At 47.6% G+C, this 17,956-nt stretch overlaps 1 protein-coding gene across 6 annotated transcripts in view; it reads right to left on the reverse strand.

Moving 5' to 3' along the window:
• Positions 1-17,956, reverse strand: part of TRANK1 (tetratricopeptide repeat and ankyrin repeat containing 1) — a 95,410-nt gene that overhangs the window by 26,322 nt on the left and 51,132 nt on the right. For all 6 annotated transcript variants that reach the window (XM_037526223.2, XM_037526197.2, XM_037526181.2 and 3 more), the window contains exons 10-15: positions 15,728-15,889; positions 12,987-13,241; positions 9,929-10,105; positions 6,315-9,218; positions 3,839-4,038; positions 3,141-3,278 (exon numbers count right to left, since the gene is read on the reverse strand). In XM_037526223.2, coding sequence (XP_037382120.1) covers positions 3,141-3,278; positions 3,839-4,038; positions 6,315-9,218; positions 9,929-10,105; positions 12,987-13,241; positions 15,728-15,889 — 3,836 coding nt within the window. The remainder of the gene's footprint in view (positions 1-3,140; positions 3,279-3,838; positions 4,039-6,314; positions 9,219-9,928; positions 10,106-12,986; positions 13,242-15,727; positions 15,890-17,956) is intronic.

The raw sequence follows: 17,956 nt of genomic DNA on the forward strand, positions 1-17,956 counted from the left end.
ATCACCACATCCTGAAAAGAGAAGTGAATCATGTCATCACTTAAGTAGCTGGAAGTTAAAAAAAAAACATTTTCGGGACATATTTATGACTATCCTCTTTGTAAAGCTGTTTACAAAACTGATTTGTTTGCAGAAAGCAGGCAAAAGACACAAGTGCCTGACAATTAAGAGGATTTCTTGGCAGGCAGCAAGAGACAGAGACAGGTTGACCTTGGAGGAATCTTGGAAACACAATGCATTTTAAAAGTGCTAAAGGACTTTTATTTGAAATCAAAAGCTTTCAAATAACACAGAGTAGCTGGTCTCCATGAATAAAACACATCTGATTTTCAAGACAGAGCCTTTTAGGAGTGAGTAAGTGCATTTGTGGCAACAGTACAGGCCTGTGGCACTTCAGACAATAAAGGAAAAAGCATTTAAGGCTCTGGCTTCTTCTCATTAGGACTGATAATTGTAAAGGAAAATGGCTTAGATGCTCCTAGCAAGGCTATGTTGGGAGGTCTGTTCTGTAACAACCCATAAAGGATGTGGTTTTCAAAGTCTCTCCTGTCCTAGCCACACATGAGTATGAAGGAAAGGCGCCCCCCACTGGGGCAGTGTAATAACAGACACCTTTCCAAGTCCAAACAGGAGGAGAGTTTAGGAGTGACTAGGAGAATGACTGTCCTTCCCCAAAAAGAGGCAAAACCCTACAAGGAGAGGATTTGGAATAACTATTCCCTGGTTCCTTCACAATCTTTTTTTTTTATAATGATTACTTTTAAAAAAAAATTATTTATTTATGCATACATGAACTGGGATATAGGCCAGAGGTGCTGGGGGTGAGAGCATTCTCTGGAGACAGAGTAGGGAAGAGAACAGGTGGACTGACTGTAATACACTGCTGAGGGGAGCAGCGGGCAATACAGGAGAGGTCTGCTGTGCCATGTGGGCCAGCTCCGTAGCCAGGGATTGAATCCATGCTGCAGAGACCAGCGATAGCGTGACAGCACCAAGACCCAACCCCTGAGCCACCATGGAGGTCCTCCTTCCTGATCTTGAAGATGGCCCTGGTAACCAAGTTGTTAAATAGGTAACAACAAATCCTCTAGAGAAGAGTCACAAACAAGGGCAAAAAGAACGGCCCTACACACAGAAATAGAAGATGGTAGAAGAAGCCGAGACAGTGAGGGGAGCCCTCTGCAGCGCCTCTCTGTATTCAGCAGCCTTCAGCCAGTTACCCTGAAAACGTATCCAGATGAGCATTAAGATACCATAGGCACCTGGGAACTTACTGATCTGGCTTTCCTCTGCTTTAATGAAAGCATTTTGTCTTATTTGCTGACTGACACTTTTTGGTGGTGAGGTTGTAAGTGATAAATTCAAGGTGTATTTTGTGCCAGGAATTCATCATTACACTCCCCGGTACCTGGGGATGTTCCATGTTGCAAGCAAGCTGTTTTAGAAGACTTGTTGTGCACATAGGATGAAGTGGATGTTACTGAAAGACTCGATCTCAATCACTTTCATTTGATGCAACTCACTCAGTTGTGGGTGGGAGTGTAAGGCCAAGAAACCCAGACCTTTGCCATGTCCAGGATCAAGGTGAGACAGAATGCATGGATTTTTCTTTTCCAGAGTCAACCACAAATTATGGCTCCATAAGTGCAGTGAGCCTTGAGGTTGTCACTGGCACAAGCAGACAACTGGCACTCATGAGAGACAGGAATAAGAGCTTACCCCTTTCTCTTTTAGGAGAGTCTCGGTCCCACCAGAACCAATGGATGTATCATGAGGGAAGAAAAGGTTAGTCCTCAGAGATTAAAAAAAGAGCTCCAGTGTTAATGAAACTATCTGATTTTATTAGCAAAAGCCAATAGAAATAAATGCACTTCAGGTACAGGAATGATATATACTCATCGTGGAAGTCAGTTTGCATGCTTTACATGGAAGGATCATAAAATTTAGAACTAAAAAAAGCATTAGAGGTCCCTCGGGCTCTGCTACCTACAGTATGACTATGGGCAATTTACTTGATTTCTGTGATCCTCGGTTTTCTCTCTAGAATGAGGGTAACAAATAGATATCCAACCACAGAACGTTGGTGGAGGATGAAATAAGACAACGTACTCAAAAATACTTGATAAACTGTAAAACACCCATAGCAATATTAGTTGTAGGTATTACCAAGGCCAACATGACATTTTTTTAAAGAACAGAAAGAAAACAAAAGAACTCCAAAAAGGGTCAGGGCAGAGATCACAAGGCGTCAAAACTAACAATGTCCTGACTTGGAGATGAAAAACAGCCCCTTAAAGCATGCACCATGTGCCAAGGGACTTCCGCAACAGGGGCCAGAACACAGCCAGCTTAAGTCCCCAAAGAGACCCCACAGCACGGTCAGCAGCCAGCCCAAGTCCCCTCTAATAGACAGCAGTCAAGAGAAAAAGTGGCTAGAAAACCAAGGAGAATGCCTTGCGTGGGTGGCTGCACCCACAAGGTGCTGAGCTGGTGCAGGAAGACTGTCACATAGACCTGGGAGCCAAGTCAGAGCGTGGGCTGGCACAGAGGTCTCTGGGGCTCAATCCGGGACTCTCTTGCTGCAATGAACTGCATGGAGGGCAAGCAGCGGTGGAGAAGCCATGCCAGAAGGGATGGCCCAGGCAGGGCAGCTGGTGATCCCCGCATTACCTGAACCAGTGGGCAGGAACCAAGCCTCACTCGTCCTCCTCGAGCCGTCTCTTTCTATGAACTGACCTTGCCCAGCTCTGTCCTCCCAGGGTGAACATGGATACCTTGCCTTCATTTGTAAGGCTTCCTTGGAGCTCACTCCAACTTGAGCATCCTTAGGAATCAAGGATAAAGTAGCTAGAGAAAACCAGAAACTGGCACTTGGGTACCAGGCATTCCCAGAAGATGAATACAAGAGTGCAGGGCAGGGCACAGGGAGAACCAGCAAAGGCACACATGAAACAAGCCATAGCCACTGCCAAAACCCACACCCAAACACACAAAGCCCCACAACCAATGGATGATGGTGCAAACAGAAATAGGTACCTGTGACAAACTGTCCTCTACTTAGCTCCAAATTCTCTTTCCCGGAGTGGAAGTGTAGCTCATACTTAGACATGCGTGTGTGAAAAGAACTCAGTTAGACATACCTCAGAATCAGTAAAGAAGTTGTAAAGGAGAACATCATCAAATTCTAAGCCTTTTGCTTCATAAACTGTTAGCACAAGTGCTAAGCCCAGCTCTTCCGGAATTTTCTCCTTTGCAATTTCATTGGCTACAAGAATAACCTGGAGGTTGGTGGGGAAGGATGGAGAGAAAACCATCAAATTCAGCAATGAAAAATTGATAAAGTTCAGCCTATTCTATGAGAGGTAGGTATTGGTTTTTTTAAAAAAAATATTTATTCATGCATACAAGAGCTGGGGTGTAGGCCAGAGGTGCAGGGTATGAAAGGATTCACCAGGGACAGAGTGGGGAGCAGAACAGGTAGATTGACTGAGGGGAGCAGCAGGCAAGACAGGAGAGGTCTGCTGTACCATGTGGGTTAGCTCCCTGCTCGTGCCATGCTGCAGTGGCTGCGGATAGCTTCATAGTGCTGTGACTTAACTAACCCCTTGTGCCACCAGGGAGGCCCCGAGGTTGGTATTGTTTTTAAGAGAAATGCCTAACATGGACTTGGTCAGCCAGACTTGTGGAAAGATTAATGATGGCCACTCGCCCATCTCTGGAACTTATGCATTCTGGGACAGTGCTATTAATTCCACCTTATGGAATCATTCAGCCTCTCAGACCTTTTTCTCTTGCAATTTGCCTTTTATTTCAAAGTATACAATCCCCAGGCACTCACCTGGTGGGCTCCAAATTCAATGGGCTGGGTTTTCCTTTTGTTCCCCCGTAGCAAAATTGCCAAGTCGCTTACACTACAAGACTCCAGGACAGTTGGTTTGGGACCATCAAAAAGGCCAGCATCTCTTGGAAGACGATCAAAAGATTCCGGAAAATAGAACTGGAGTAAGTCCACTACTCCAGATGCCAGTTTGAGAATTCCTGGGATAAAGCAAAAACATGTCTGATATTGGACAACCTGGCAACATGACTGCAGTTTTTTTGGTGGGATGTTTAGGGGGTTTTGTTTTGTTTTCCTGAGAAGCAGTATTGAGAGTATATTGTATAATTGCAAGCTGTTTTCTAGTTCCCATTAGAATAACATGCTGGCCTTGAGCCTCATTACTCTGGGTACCCTCGATGAAAGCAGAGATGTGTTACAGTGCTAAGGCCTGGGGAGATCTCATTCCCACCCAACGAAAATCACCTCCTAAAGACAAGTTAAGACTGAAATGTAATCTGAACAATAAGAGCTGCTAATATAAAGGACTAGTGTAGATGGTAAGGAAACAAGATCTTTCCTCTCACTGGTGCTTAGAGCATTGGACTTAATGTTACCATGGTAACAGCAGCTGGGTGTTAGTGGGGGCAGCAACCACGACCTCCTTTGCCCTTTACCATGAGGTCTATGCCCACCCGAGAGAGGAGTACACCAAGAAAAATTGACAGAGCTGGAGAAAGAGTTTTCCAAAGAGCTCTCTCCCTGGGTCCCATTCCTTGCCCAAGCAGCAGCCACCTCATAAAATCATCCCGTCACTGTTCACAGCAGCCATGAGACAGATCAGAAATCTCACTTTTATACGTGGACTCCATGGTCCAAGAGTTTAATAAACATCTCCAAGCAGCAAAGTTTGAAGTCTAGTGGACAGACCATTCTAGAGCTCACCACAATTCTTGGGGGCACATGCCCATAGCCTAATACCAGGTAGCCTACGATGTCCTTGTTGGCACACCATGAAATGAGCATAGGTGTCCCCACTGCTATGACCAAACGGGAAAGGGAAATTTTACTCTCCAACACTAACATTTTTTTTAAAAGATTTATTTATTTATACATACAAGAACGGGGGTACAGGCCAGAGTTTTGGCGGGGTGAGAGGATTCACCAGAGACAGAGTAGGGAACAGAAGAGGCAGATCAAATGAAATACACTCCTGAGGGGAGCAGCAGGCGAGTCAGTAGAGGTTGCTGCGCCATGTGGGTCACCTCCCTGGTCGGGAATGGAACTTGTGCTGTAGAGGCTGCGGTGATTTCACAGGTTGATTCTTAACCCCTTGTGCCACCAGGGAGGCCCCCAACACTAATATTCTTAAAAGTAACTAAGGCAAAGAGATCATGAGCACAAGTGGAAACCTGAATCTAAGGATATCAGCTGGGGCCATGGTGCTAGCAAGGACAGAGGTTTACATCAATGGAAAAATCAGAAAAGGGCAGAAAAGTGCTGGTTGCAGTGAAAAACTGGAATTTATTTAAATGATCTTCTAGGAACTAGATAAATACTTTTCATATAAATGAACCTTGACAATATTACGCTAAATGAAAGAAGCCAAACACAGGAGGCTATGTATTGTATGATTCCATTTATATGAAATTCCCAGAACAGGCAAATCCATAAGTAGACCAATAGTTGGGGAGAAGGGGGTTGGGGGTAGGGGAGTTGCAGAGAATGAGTGATTGCTAATGGCTATGGGGTTTTTCTGGAGGGTGATGAAAATGTTGTGGAATTAGCAGTAATGGTTGCATACCTGTGAACTCACTAAACTGCACGTTTTATTTTATTTTAAACTATACACTTTAGGGGCTTCCCTAGTGGAGCAGGGCTTAATGTCTCAGCACTTTTAAGCTATCAAGCTATCACCAGCCACTGTGGCATGAGTTCGATCCCAGGCCAGGGAGTTGACCCACATGGAGCAGCAGACCTCTCCTGAATCGCCAGCTGCTCCCCTGAGCCATGTATTTCAGTAGATCCGCCTGTTCTGTTCCCCACTCTGAATCAGCTCACCCTCTGCATCTCTGGCCTCCACCCCAGTTCTTGTAGGCATAAAATAAAAATAAATCTTTAATAAATAAATAAACACACACACTTTAAACAGGTTAACATTATGCTATGCAAATCTCAATTTAAAAACCAAAAAAAAGACGGGGAAAATATTCACTAAACAGCATGTATTCACAATAAACATCAACAGGTACATGTGAGATGTAATTACTTAAAGGTCCATTTCTATCCACCCACAGCCTGAATTTTTCAACCTAAGTGGCCGCAGAAATCCCAAGATCTCTTGATCATGTGTGGATTCTAATGGTTTACAAAGAAACTCTAAAACACTGTCCTCACTTCAGCTGCAGAAACCTCAAACTCTAGGCACCAGCTTCAAAGCCAGCCCCAGTCTAGTGCCCAGGCACCTCCTCAGGGGTGAGCCTGGATCCAGACTTACCAGAGTGTGACCGGTAATTCTGGTAGAGCTGATGGATCTTCTTGGGCTTGCGGACAGCACACTGCTTGTTGGCGGAGCTCTTGCTGGCATAGTGGAACAGGGAGCGCAGATCGCTGAAGCGGAAGGCCACACCCTTCATGATGCTCTGGGCCGTGTCCCCGGTGAGGAACATGGCGTTGGGGTCATTGATGCATTTCATCAGCAGCGCCAGTTCGGCTTGGGTGAAGTCCTGGATCTCATCACCATAGAGCTCATGGATGGACCACGGGAGGGCCTTGACCTTTGAGAGCCTCTGGGAGAGGTTGTAGAGAACATCCTCTTCATCAAAATAACCTTTCTGAGACCTGATCTGCTGATACAGGCAGAAGAGGCTATAGATCTCACTGCGGTCTTCCTTGAAATTGGGGCACCGCTTCCTCCCCAAATTCTTATAGGCTTCTTCTGTGAGCCTCCCTTGGGGGCTGCTGAGGGCCTCAAAAGACCCCTTCAGAAAAGATTTTATTTCTTTCCAAATCAGTGCAGGGTTGTAGGAAGTCTTCCCTTTGTTCATTCTGGGCCATATTTCATTGGCGAACACCTCAAATGTTATGTACACCCGGGGGTCACACTCGCCCGCCAGAGGTGCCGCAGCTTTATCCTCCTCAGCATAGTCCCCTTGCGCCTCTCCCTCCTCACCCTCCTCCTGCCAATTGGGGATGGTCGGCTCCTCCTGCATGGACCACCCCACGATGGTTCTTTTCAAGCTGCCATCTTCGTTCCTCAGGAAAAACGGATTGGGCAGTGAGGCATCCAGGAGCAGCAGCAGCTGCTTGGAAGTGACAAAGAGAGGAAAGTTCTCGTCCCTCAGGTCCTGGAGTCTGTGAACATTGGGCTCCAAGGGCCTGTAGTGACTGGTGGCCTTGGTGGACTTGGAAAGCTCAACGAAATTCCTCTGCACCTCCTGGCACAGGACGTGGTTTTTGGTCACGAAGATCTGATGTAAATGCTCCAGCTGCTGGGGGCTCTGGGCAGCGCATCCCTCCTCTGCCTGGCCATGGCCTACTGAGTCCGCGCTGGCTCCCCCTGCACAGTCTTCGCATGCCTCCTCCTCATCTGAGCTGTCGCCTGTTTCCACTTCGATGGAACCTTCTAGTTCCTCAGGTTCAGCTCCCTCCTCTTCCTCACCACCTGGATCCTCCTTTCTGGGTTCCATTTCCAATCTTCTCTTCAACCAGAGCTGTTTGGCCAGCAGCGGGCTTCCCGCCTGCTCAGCTTTTTCCCAGTAATTGTGGAATTTCTTCCACAGCCTGTACAAGCAGCAAGTCGTCTTCCCAGTGCCACTCCGGCCAATGAGGATGATGGGCTCCAGCGGCTTGGGGTTGAGGTTGATCACTGAGTACTCCAGCTCACCCACCCGGAAGGGGTACTCCACCGTTGTGGTCATGTCGTTGAGGATGTTGAAGGCCATGTTGGTGCTGAAGCTGTGGAACTTCATGATGTTGTACTCTGTCTCCACTGCGCTGGCGGGGGGGAAATACTCCGGTTCCACCTGCTCCCTGCTCCTTTCTGCCTCCGTGTCTTCCACGTAGCAGCGGGGTATCCGCCTTTGAGTCTTCATGCTGGCCAACACCGGGCCTTTGTTGATACCCTTCAGCTTCTTCCGCAGGATGCAGGACAAGCCCCGGTTGTAGGCACTACAGATGGCCCTGATGGAGCCATTCAGTTTTTTGTGATCTAAGACAATGTCCCAGATCCGAATGATTTCCGTGTACACCCGTCCTGATTTCTCTGTGGAATGTGAGTTCCTCTCCATGGTGATGATCTTGTCTGGGTTCTCGCTGCATCTAGGAGAGAAGTCGATGGCCAGCTCCCACAGCATCCGGGCTCCTTTGTCCAGCTTGGCCTCAAAGAGATGGATGTTTCCTTCCAGTTTCTTGAGTCGCTTCTGCAGACCCTGGGTCCACTCACCATTCCCCAGCTGCTGGATGGCCAGGATGATTTTCTTCTTCATCACCTTAGGCATTACCTTACTGGACAGTTTCTTGAGAATTTCTGAAGTGCACTCAATCTCCCATGTCATGTTATCGAAGTCCTGGAGGCAGGCCTCGGTCTCCTGTGTGCTCTGGTCATCCTGGCCCTGGCAGTTCTCCATCCCTCTGTGACCCTCAGGAACAAGCCGTGAGGCCCCAAGGCCTGCCTGAGCATGTCCTTCCTCTGCCTCAAGGACGGCAGGGCTGCTCCCACTACAGCCAGGGCCCCCCGCCCTCAGGGTTCCCTGGAGCCTGTCTTTCTCTACTTCCATGCCAGCCCCTGCCTCCAGAGGCTGGGAGCCCAGAGGACAGTTCTCTGGGAGGGACCCATCCAATTCAAGACGCTGCATCAGACCTGTGATGTCCTGTATAAGACGGTCTCTCAGAGAGCAGGGCCCGACATCACCAGGCTCCTGCCTCGTCCCCTGGGCATTGGGGAGAGTCTCCCAGCTCTCTGGGACTACAGCTCCTTTGGGCTGGGATTTGGCAGGGGCATTGCATGGTGACGACTTGAGTAAACCTTGGGACTTGAGCTGAGGTGTGCGGCCAGGGGTGGTGGACCTCGGGAGCTTCCCTGAGTGGGCAGAGGCATCCTGCCGGCTCCTGCGTTTGTTCTCTACCACAGCTTTGTTCCAGGCCAGGAGCAGAGCGTCAGTCTTCTTAACCCGGTGCCGTGCATCTTTACCTTCCCTGTTCTTCAGGTTTAAGTTGATGTCAAACCTCGCCAGTAGCCCTAGCAGCTTCTTCACGCGCTTCAGCATGCCCTTCTGGAAGAGGATGTGCATCAGCGTGTTCCCATTGCTGTCCTGGATGTTGGGGTTGAGGTAGTGAAATTCCTTGGGGTCGGACAAGTAGAGATCCAACAGGTGGCTGAGGAAGTCTAAGCCGATGTCAGCTGAAAGACAACAAAGCCTTGTGAGTACTGAGCTGCCCTTCTTGGGGACAGAAGACCCCTGCATTAGAAAGACATGCCAGTCTGCAGCACCTCAGAACACTGAACTTTCCCAAGTATCTAATACACATGAAATAGTCCAGTGACTCTCAACTGGGGGGTGATTTGCTCCCCAGGGACATCCGGCCACATCTGGAGCATTACTGATGGGCACAACTAGGAAGGAGCTACTGGGTGGGGGGGCAGGGGACACTGTTAAATGTCCTACAATGCACAGGACCATCCCTGACAAAACGAATTATCTAGTTCAAATGTCAATAGTGCAAGATGGAGAAATCACCTTATAATATTCCAGTAAGATACTTTATATCTGGTCCCTTGAAAATGGTACTCAGAAATAACTTTCCATTTATTTAGTATGTAATTTATATACACTTAGTACTGTGACAAATTATAAATGGATAATACTTATCAGCTGTGGACTGCCAACTTTAAAACTTAAGAATCCTCTATCAACACCCCGATCACTAACATGAAGGTCACTTCACCCCATCAAGCTATGGGTGAGGGGCCAGGAGACAAGGGGACGACTGGCCAAGAAATGAGTTTTTCCAGATGGTTGGTCTTCCTGACGGTAAAGACCAGAATGCACAGCATTGGTTCTAATATCCAGCTTCCTTGAGTGCAAGAGTAGTTAACAAATAAAGGCTTACCTTTGTCTTCTAAATAGATGTGGAGTGCAGCATGCAAAGGAGTATCCCCTTCCCTGAGAGAAATACCATGGGGGTCTGCATTCTTAGTCAAGAGTAGAAAAGCCAACTCGAAGTCCTCATGCTGTAGGCACACGGTGATCGGTCTCTTCTGGTTCGCCCCAAGACCCTGGGGCAAGACTGGGGGAGGGGGACAGAGGGGAAGGGCACTTGTGAGTTACATCTCCTGATGGGTTCAGCCACTCACCTGAGGAGGGCAGGCACTTCTGCTCCTGAGTCCAAGAGCAGAGTAGACACCAGCCACTTCTGAGTCTCTCCTACCACCGCCTTCCTGGGCGGCAGGGGCTTCCACGGACCTCAGGGTGAAAGGCCAGCTCCTTCGCCTGCCCAGGTAGGCCTTGCCTCTCCCACCTCCCCATTGCCCCCTCATGCCCCACAGGACCAAGGGCCTTCCCCCTTCAGCACTGCCCTGAAGTGGGGAGCCATGAACACCTGAATCGGGATGGAGGAAGTGGCCCTGATGCCCAGTCAGCGACCAGGACACCAGAGCTTCTTCTGCCAGCTTCTACTGGGGAATGGCCATGTGCCCTCAGTTGCCATCTTCCCCCACACTTCTCAGCCCCCACATCACCTTCCTTTACTTAGTCCATACATTCCCTCATACTACAGGCACCCTGACCCTGCTGCACTTGCCCCCAGCAGCCTGCATTAATTCCTTTCTGTTCATGGCCCCTGAGCCCAGAGATTTGCTCAATAAGTACTTGCTGAATCCTGGGAGCAAAGAAATCCACAATGGCCATAGTTTCCAGGCAGAAGTAGTAACATTAGAGTGTGACCAAGGGGTGCCCAGAGACCCCAAACAAATGGGGCAAATGGTGTAAAAGCGTCCTGCCATCCGCAGTATAAAGACCAAGGCAGGGGCCTCCCCGGTGGTGCAGTGGTTGAGCGCTGGCTTGCGAAGCTGCCCGTGGCCTCTGCGGCACCGGTTCGATCCCCGGCTGCGCCCAGGCCACCGGAGGAGGGTCCCGCATGGCGTGCAGACCTCTCCTGCCACCCGCTGCTCCCCTCAGCAGTGTGCTTCGGTCCTTCTGCCTGCTCTGCTCCCCGCTCTGGCTCTGGTGAATTCTCTCACCCTCCCGCGCTTCTGACTGTACCCAGTGCTTGTATAAACAAAAACAAACAAACAAATAAATAAATAAAACATGCCTCTATTTAAAAAAAAAAAAAAAAAAAAAAAAGAACAACAACAACAAAAAAAATTAAAAATAAATAAATAAAGACCAAGGCAGCAGACTCTTATAGAGTGAAAGGACGTTAACGGAGTCAGTGTGCATAGAGAGAGAGAGGAAAAGGAAACTTCTTTCAATAAAATACCCCAAATTATCCAAATCTGTGGGCAAATGCCCAAAGTGGGTCGGCCTGAAGTGGGGCCAGAGGCCCAAAAGCTTGCCCAAAAGCTAGCCATAAGGCTAAGGTAACTTCTGCCTTAGCAGAATATAGGGAATATAGGGAAAGGATTCTGAAGCAGGACCCAGAAAGCTGGCATAGAAGGAGAGACCACATCAAGATAAGAGCTGCCATTGTCAGCTCCCCACATGTCTCTCACCCATGTGTGTCTCCAGGTGTCTCTACATGACTCTCCTCCACATGTCTCCTTCAATGTCTCCTTCCCAGCAGTACCAGAGTGCAAGTTGGGCCCAGAACAAGAAACCTTTTTTTTAGGTGGCCTGCCTTACACCTCCACCTGGCTGCTCAAATCCATGCCCTGTTTCCAGTAGCCAGTCCAAGGCAGCTGCATGTAAATGGGGGGGGGGGGGACGACACTCGGTACCTCCCCAAAAGGAGGTGTATATGTAACAATAACACTCCACAAAAGGAATGGGTTTGTACAAATAAACTGTAAGAGGCTTCCATTCGCCTCTGATGGCCTTGAATGAAGCCAATACTTTGGTTGGTATTTTGAAAGCCTAGGATAGGACCCAGGGGTGATACTCCTGTGAAGGGCATTTCCCCTAAAAGCAAGCAGAAGGCAAGCAAGCAGGAACAGCCCAGGCACACGCCCAAGAGCTTGCAACAGGAACTCATTTAATATGCAAAACAGCCCCAAGAAAGAGAGACTATTACCATTCCTGTTTTACAAATGAGGCCAGGGAGGCAAAAATAGCATGTCCAAGGCCACACAGCTAGTAATGGCATTTGCAGGGAGGGGGAGGGGGAGTGGGAGGATGTTGGTGATTCTAAATTAGTTTTCAAATAAAACCCAATCCAGCAAGATGTCTGTGCACTCCAGACACATATCCAGTCAAGTGTGACTTTGCTGATTAAAGCAGCAGATGTGTCCACCCACCAATTATTTGGCTGTTACTTTAAAAACAAGCTTCCAAATCCCAATCTGCTCATTAGAAAAGAATGCCACAGAGTTGCTTAGAACCCACGAAAGTTGAGTAGAGGGGAGGGGACTCAGCAGGAAACAGAAATGAGTACTGTGGGCTAAGCCAGAAACAAGCATCCTCCACATACCCACGGCTTCTCACCCAAGAGACAGAGAAGATAATAGAGGTTAAGTGGAATTCACAAAGGTGCAGAGTTCCTACAGGGTTACACCAACTGCCAGCGTGGGCTAGCCCCACCATGGCTTCAGAGCAAGAAGACTTGATGCAAGAGGAGGAGGCAAAATTTAAAGGCATCTCCAGGGCCTCCCTGGTGGCGCAAGGGATTAAGCACAGCACTGTGAAGCTATCCGCAGACTCTGCAGCACAAGTTAGATCCCCGGCAGGCCAGGGAGCTATCCACATGGCGCAGCAGACCTCTCCTGCCTTGCCTGCTGCTCCCCTCAGCAGTGTATTTCAGTCAATCTGCCTGTTCTGCTCCCCACTCTGTCTCTGGTGAATCCTCTCACCCTAGCTCCCATCCCCTGCACCTCTGGCACACACCCCAGTTCGTGCATGCATAAATAAATAAATCTTAAAAAAAATAAAATAAAGGCGTCTCCAAAAGTCTCTGGTGACAGGGGCCACAGGTCCATGGACAGCGCTCCAGGGTCACGTCTGCACATGCTCACCTCCGCTGTCTATCAGGAGGCCCAGTAGCAGGATCCTCCGCTGGTCCCAGGCAATGAGGTGGGGGATGAAGCCACAGAGGTCGAAGTCTGAGAAGCTGCAGTCTGGAATGAAGCCCTCTCCTAGCGGGGGCTCCCCGCTCACTTTGCGGGTCAGCAACAGGAGCACTTCTGGCCACTTCTGCTTTTCCAGTAAAAATTTGATGCAGGCTTTGGCATAGTTTCCATTAATGTCCCAAACCAGGTCAGGAGGAATTTCTTTCAAAAATAAGAATACACCACATTCCAGAAAAAGGTTCATATGATTTCTGTCATCAACTACAACCCAACACCTATGTGCTTAATTAACGCAACTGGTATTTTTAGGCACTGGGGAAACTATAAGAAGTAATTAATGCCACTCGTGAATGTCAATGTAAGTGCTGTCTGTGAGCTTCTTGGGAAGGTGAAAAATGCCCTTTGAAAAGGAGAACAGAACAGTGATTGTGCTTAAGGAAGAATATTGACTTGGGCCATCAACTCAGCTTACACTATGCATAATATTAAGAGTGTGTCCTATTTAAGGAATCTTGAAACACAGGGAGATCCTAGAGAATAATTAAAAAGTCAAGAGTTGCTGGGTGATGGTGAAAGGATGGTTTAATCCCAATTCTTTGTTTTTTATCACAATGTATAAGTGCTTCCATCTGACCTGTGATGTCTGGAGACAGGATAATGGTTGTCCCAGTTCATCCTGCTGGTGCATCTTATTAGTGGAAATTTTTTGGAAAGACTCTTAGTAATGAGAATGCCAGATAGAGCAATTAAAATTATAAGACATCAGTTAAATTTGAATTCCTGGTAAACAAAATATTAGTATATCTGGAACATACTGAAATTTTTCCCCCTTGTTTATCTAAAATTCAAAGTCAACTAGTATTCTGCATTTTGTGTGGTAACCTTGCCAATAAAAAAAGCTGAGAGGAATGGAAGAAGGGGAGAAGACAAGAGTCACCTAAATGAAAGTAATTTGCTTCCTATCTTCTCCATGAGAAATCTCAGCCCTGCAAAATAGTTCCACTCCACCATACCAACTATTTTAAAAAATACTAAATTTCACCTACTTAGATTTCTAGAATCTTCCCTAATTACTAAAGAATGTCATCTAAGATCTTTCCGAGAAGTTTCCTGATTTTTCCAATTGAAAGGTCCATGCAGGAGGCTGGAATGCAAAAACCCACCAGGGAACAGGAATGCCTAAGCCTGCCTAGAGAATTCAGACAAAGAAACTACCCCCTACCCCCACCCCACCCCTGCAAACTTTTTCCTGCCATAGGAACCCAGTTTCCCACCTGACCTTTCCTCACCCTATAAAACCTTGCCTCCCCCTGACAATGTGCACGGCTTCACTGACCCCCACCTTGGGTCCGTGATGTCCGCCCGGGGCGCAATAAACTTTCCCTTCCTCTGAGAAATTTAGCCCGGCTCTCCTTTTCTTCACCGCGCCGAACCTTTCACCGATAATGAAAAAATTAGTGTTCAATCTATAAAACTTTATATTCTAATATTAACAAGTATCTACAGAAGAGAAACATCTGTGGTATTTTTGAGTCCTATGGCAAGTTAGGGAGAATTAGGCAGCCTCAAGGACAGTGCAGGTGGGGACCTCTGGAGAGTTAAGGAAGGCTCCAGAGATAAGGACAACAAAAGGAATGTAACTAATTCTTCTGGGAATAATAAACATCCCAGGACTAAGGTCAACATTGTTACCAAACCCCAGCCTCAGTTTCCCTCAGCCAATAAAGGGAGGCAGAGTTTGGGGAAAAGGAGAGTGGTTTAATTTGTTGACACATTAGGAGGGCAGCAGACTCATGTCTGGAAGACCACCGTCCTGCCCTATGACAGAGTGCAGGGAAATTTATGCAAGGGGGAGATGGGAAGGGGTCAGCACTGAGACCAGTGGGTGCCAGCCTGTTTTTCTTCAATAGCTGATGTTTGACTTTCTCTTCCTTAAAATGCAGGGATTCTCATCTGGGAGACTGGGTCATAAAGATAAATCTATCAAACAAGAGGGAAGATGCAACAAACGGGGAGAGACAAACCTGTTACATAAGGAATGTGAAGACCCCCGCCCCAGTAGCAGATTAAGTGAGACCACCAAGAACCAACCAATCACAAAGAGACTGGTGGAGCTTCAGAATAATGAGGGAAAGAAGGTCTATATTCCCTGAGACACGACTCCACTTTGGCTTCCTTGTCACTCCCTGGCATGGTTCCATGGCCTGGGAGTCCCACTTTATTTCTGTTCTTTTTCTCCTCAATAAACTTCTTTCTCTAAACAAACCTGCCTCTTCTCTCTTGCTTGCCTGAGCATCTGTGAAGTTCCTGCTGCAGCTTCATGAGACATCAACCCGTGGTGGTCTAGTTGCTGGGACTCATTGCTGCCCTTGCAGCCTGGGAGCATTCCTGGCTGGGAGACTAGGCCCAAAAACCTACAATTATGCCATCATTTTCAAAGTGATTGTATAAGCAAAGCAGAAGTCTAGGAGGACACATGAAAAACTAGTAGCAGAGGTCACGTGGGGGTAGGACTAGAAGTTCAGGGGTGGATGATAGACATTTCACTGAAGAATATTTTGTGCTGTTTGAACGTTTTACATGTAGATCATGACAGTTCTTTTTTAAATTAATTTTTAAAGGATATTAGCAGAGTTTTATGTGCATACATCATCTCTAACACAATTGAATGTTGAGAGAATAATCACCTTGCATAGAAGAAAGGAGGCGTAAGAACCTCTGAACGACATCTTGCTTCAGAAAGTTTTTAAGCGATATCCCATTTCCAGAGTTCATGTACTTCACCAGCTGCTCCAAGGTTCTCCGGAAGATGTCGCTTTCGTTTGAGGGTCCGTCACGATTGCTTAGTCCTGCAAAAAGACACCAGATGATGCTGACTCAGTACAGAGATCACTGCTGAGGCAGACTGCAAAACTGACTATTCTCTCTCCTCAGTGCATATGCCATGTGACTTTGCAGCTCCTTCTGTTAAAGGGCAGGGAGAGGTGCACCCCAGACCCCCCAAAACCTGCCTGCTCAAAATGGGTTCTGCCATCCTCCACATCAACACACACACAAAAAAAATAAGACTTTAAGGGGAAGAAACTTTAATACAATTAGGAAACAATACAGAAAAGGCAAAGAATATAGTTTCTAAATCAAGCACCGAATGTTACCCTTCCCATAGAGGGTAAAAGTCCACCTAAGCAGGATTGGCCCAGAGCAAGGCCCCCAAGACTGCCACAAGTCTAAAGCATCTTCCAGTGGTGACCCACAGAAAAGGATCAGAAACCACCAGACAAGTCTGGAAGGAAAAGAGCAAAATCAAAATCAAGATAAAAACCGCCATGGTCACCTCCCCACGGGTCTCTCACCCACATCTCTGTCACCCAGTCTACGACCAAAAGGCAAGCACAGTTTCTTCACATGTCTCTCCATTCCATGTGCCTCCTCCAGGTCTCCTTCAGGCTCCATCCTGCTTCCTTCCTTCCTCAGTCTCCTCTCTCTGCTCAGCTCCACCCTCCTTTTGGGTGGGGCAGGAAACCTGGAACCTCCCCCTTTCCTGGGGACCACCCTGTTATACTTCCATTGAGAGAGGAAACTGACACCACCCCCCCCATCCTTGATTCTAGCCTGCATACATGGTTTGCTGTGATAAACAGAATGCAGTGGAGTCTGGTGCCCAGTTCTAAGCCTAGGCCTCAAGAGGTCCCGTGTAGCTCTAGCAAGGCTTAAGGGGCCCTGGCTCCTTCCACATGAACAGGTCCAAGCTAGTCTGATGCGGGATAAGGGACAGCAGAGAACAAAAGAGTGAATTAGTCCAGCTGTCCAAATGGGGTCGCATATATGTGAAAGGGCCTGGCCACGATCAGCAAGTCTACAGACATTTGAAGGAGTTAATACCACAAGAACAGCCCAGCCAAATCGCTGAACTGCAGGATCACAAGCTAAATAAATGCTCGTTGCTTGAAGCCACTGAGGTGGGGGGGTAGTTTGTCTGGCAGCAGGAGATAACCCATAGAGCAGTTCAGGGAAACTGATGGTGAAGACGGTGTAGGGCCACGGTGATGCCCAGGTGCATGCCAACCTCCCAAACCTCCTGTCCTAGCAGCAGAAACAGCCAATGAAAAGGAACTGCTAAGAAAAAGAAATCTTTCCCTGTTAAAGAGTCATAGACCTGGAAATGTAAAGTAAATAATAAGTTTGCTTCCTTAATAAGCATATCTAAACAAGGCCTGGCAGCAGGCCATCCTGGAAGATTTGTGTCCTGCCCCTTTTCCTGTGTCAAGATTTGTACCCTAACTCACCAACTTTATCAATGTAAAGTGGTTGTGTATAAAAGAAACTCTTTGTCTCTAGACCAGTGCTCAGACCTTATGGGACTACCCAGGTCTGAGACCTCATGCATGAGTAATAAAGCTTTCCTAACCTCACCATTCCTAAAGTACCGCTTGTTCTACCCTTGCCTAGGTAAAAGGCTAGAATTTATTTCTGCAACACCAAGAGGAAGGAGGCATCTCTCCAGCAGTGAAAATGATGAAGGACAAGAATAGAAAAAAAGGGGGAAAGGTGGTGCCACAAGACCAGAAACCTGGCTCACACAAGTAGGTGGGGATAGAAGGGATTAACATAGCCATTGACCCAGCCATAGAAACCAAGATCCTCAGGCGCCAATGCTTAGATTACAAAACATAAGATCCAAGCAGGTATCAGACCACTGTAGGGAGTGTCTAGAGTGAAGACCCAAAGGTAAAGATATGGAGATTGAGCCCATTGTAGAATCTCCGGTCCCTTTCAGATGCAGCATAGTTATCCAAAATCAGGCAGAAACTGAAGGCTCACAAGGAGTGAGCCCCTCCCAAAGAGAAGAAGTCTATATCAGAGCAGTCTCTGCACTGGCACGGGGCAGCAGAACTTCTACCCACCTGTGATTATGC

Source organism: Talpa occidentalis, unplaced genomic scaffold (assembly GCF_014898055.3).
Source record: "Talpa occidentalis isolate TD23 unplaced genomic scaffold, MPIMG_talOcc4v2.1 talOcc4.10, whole genome shotgun sequence".
Taxonomy (NCBI): Eukaryota; Metazoa; Chordata; class Mammalia; order Eulipotyphla; family Talpidae; genus Talpa; species Talpa occidentalis.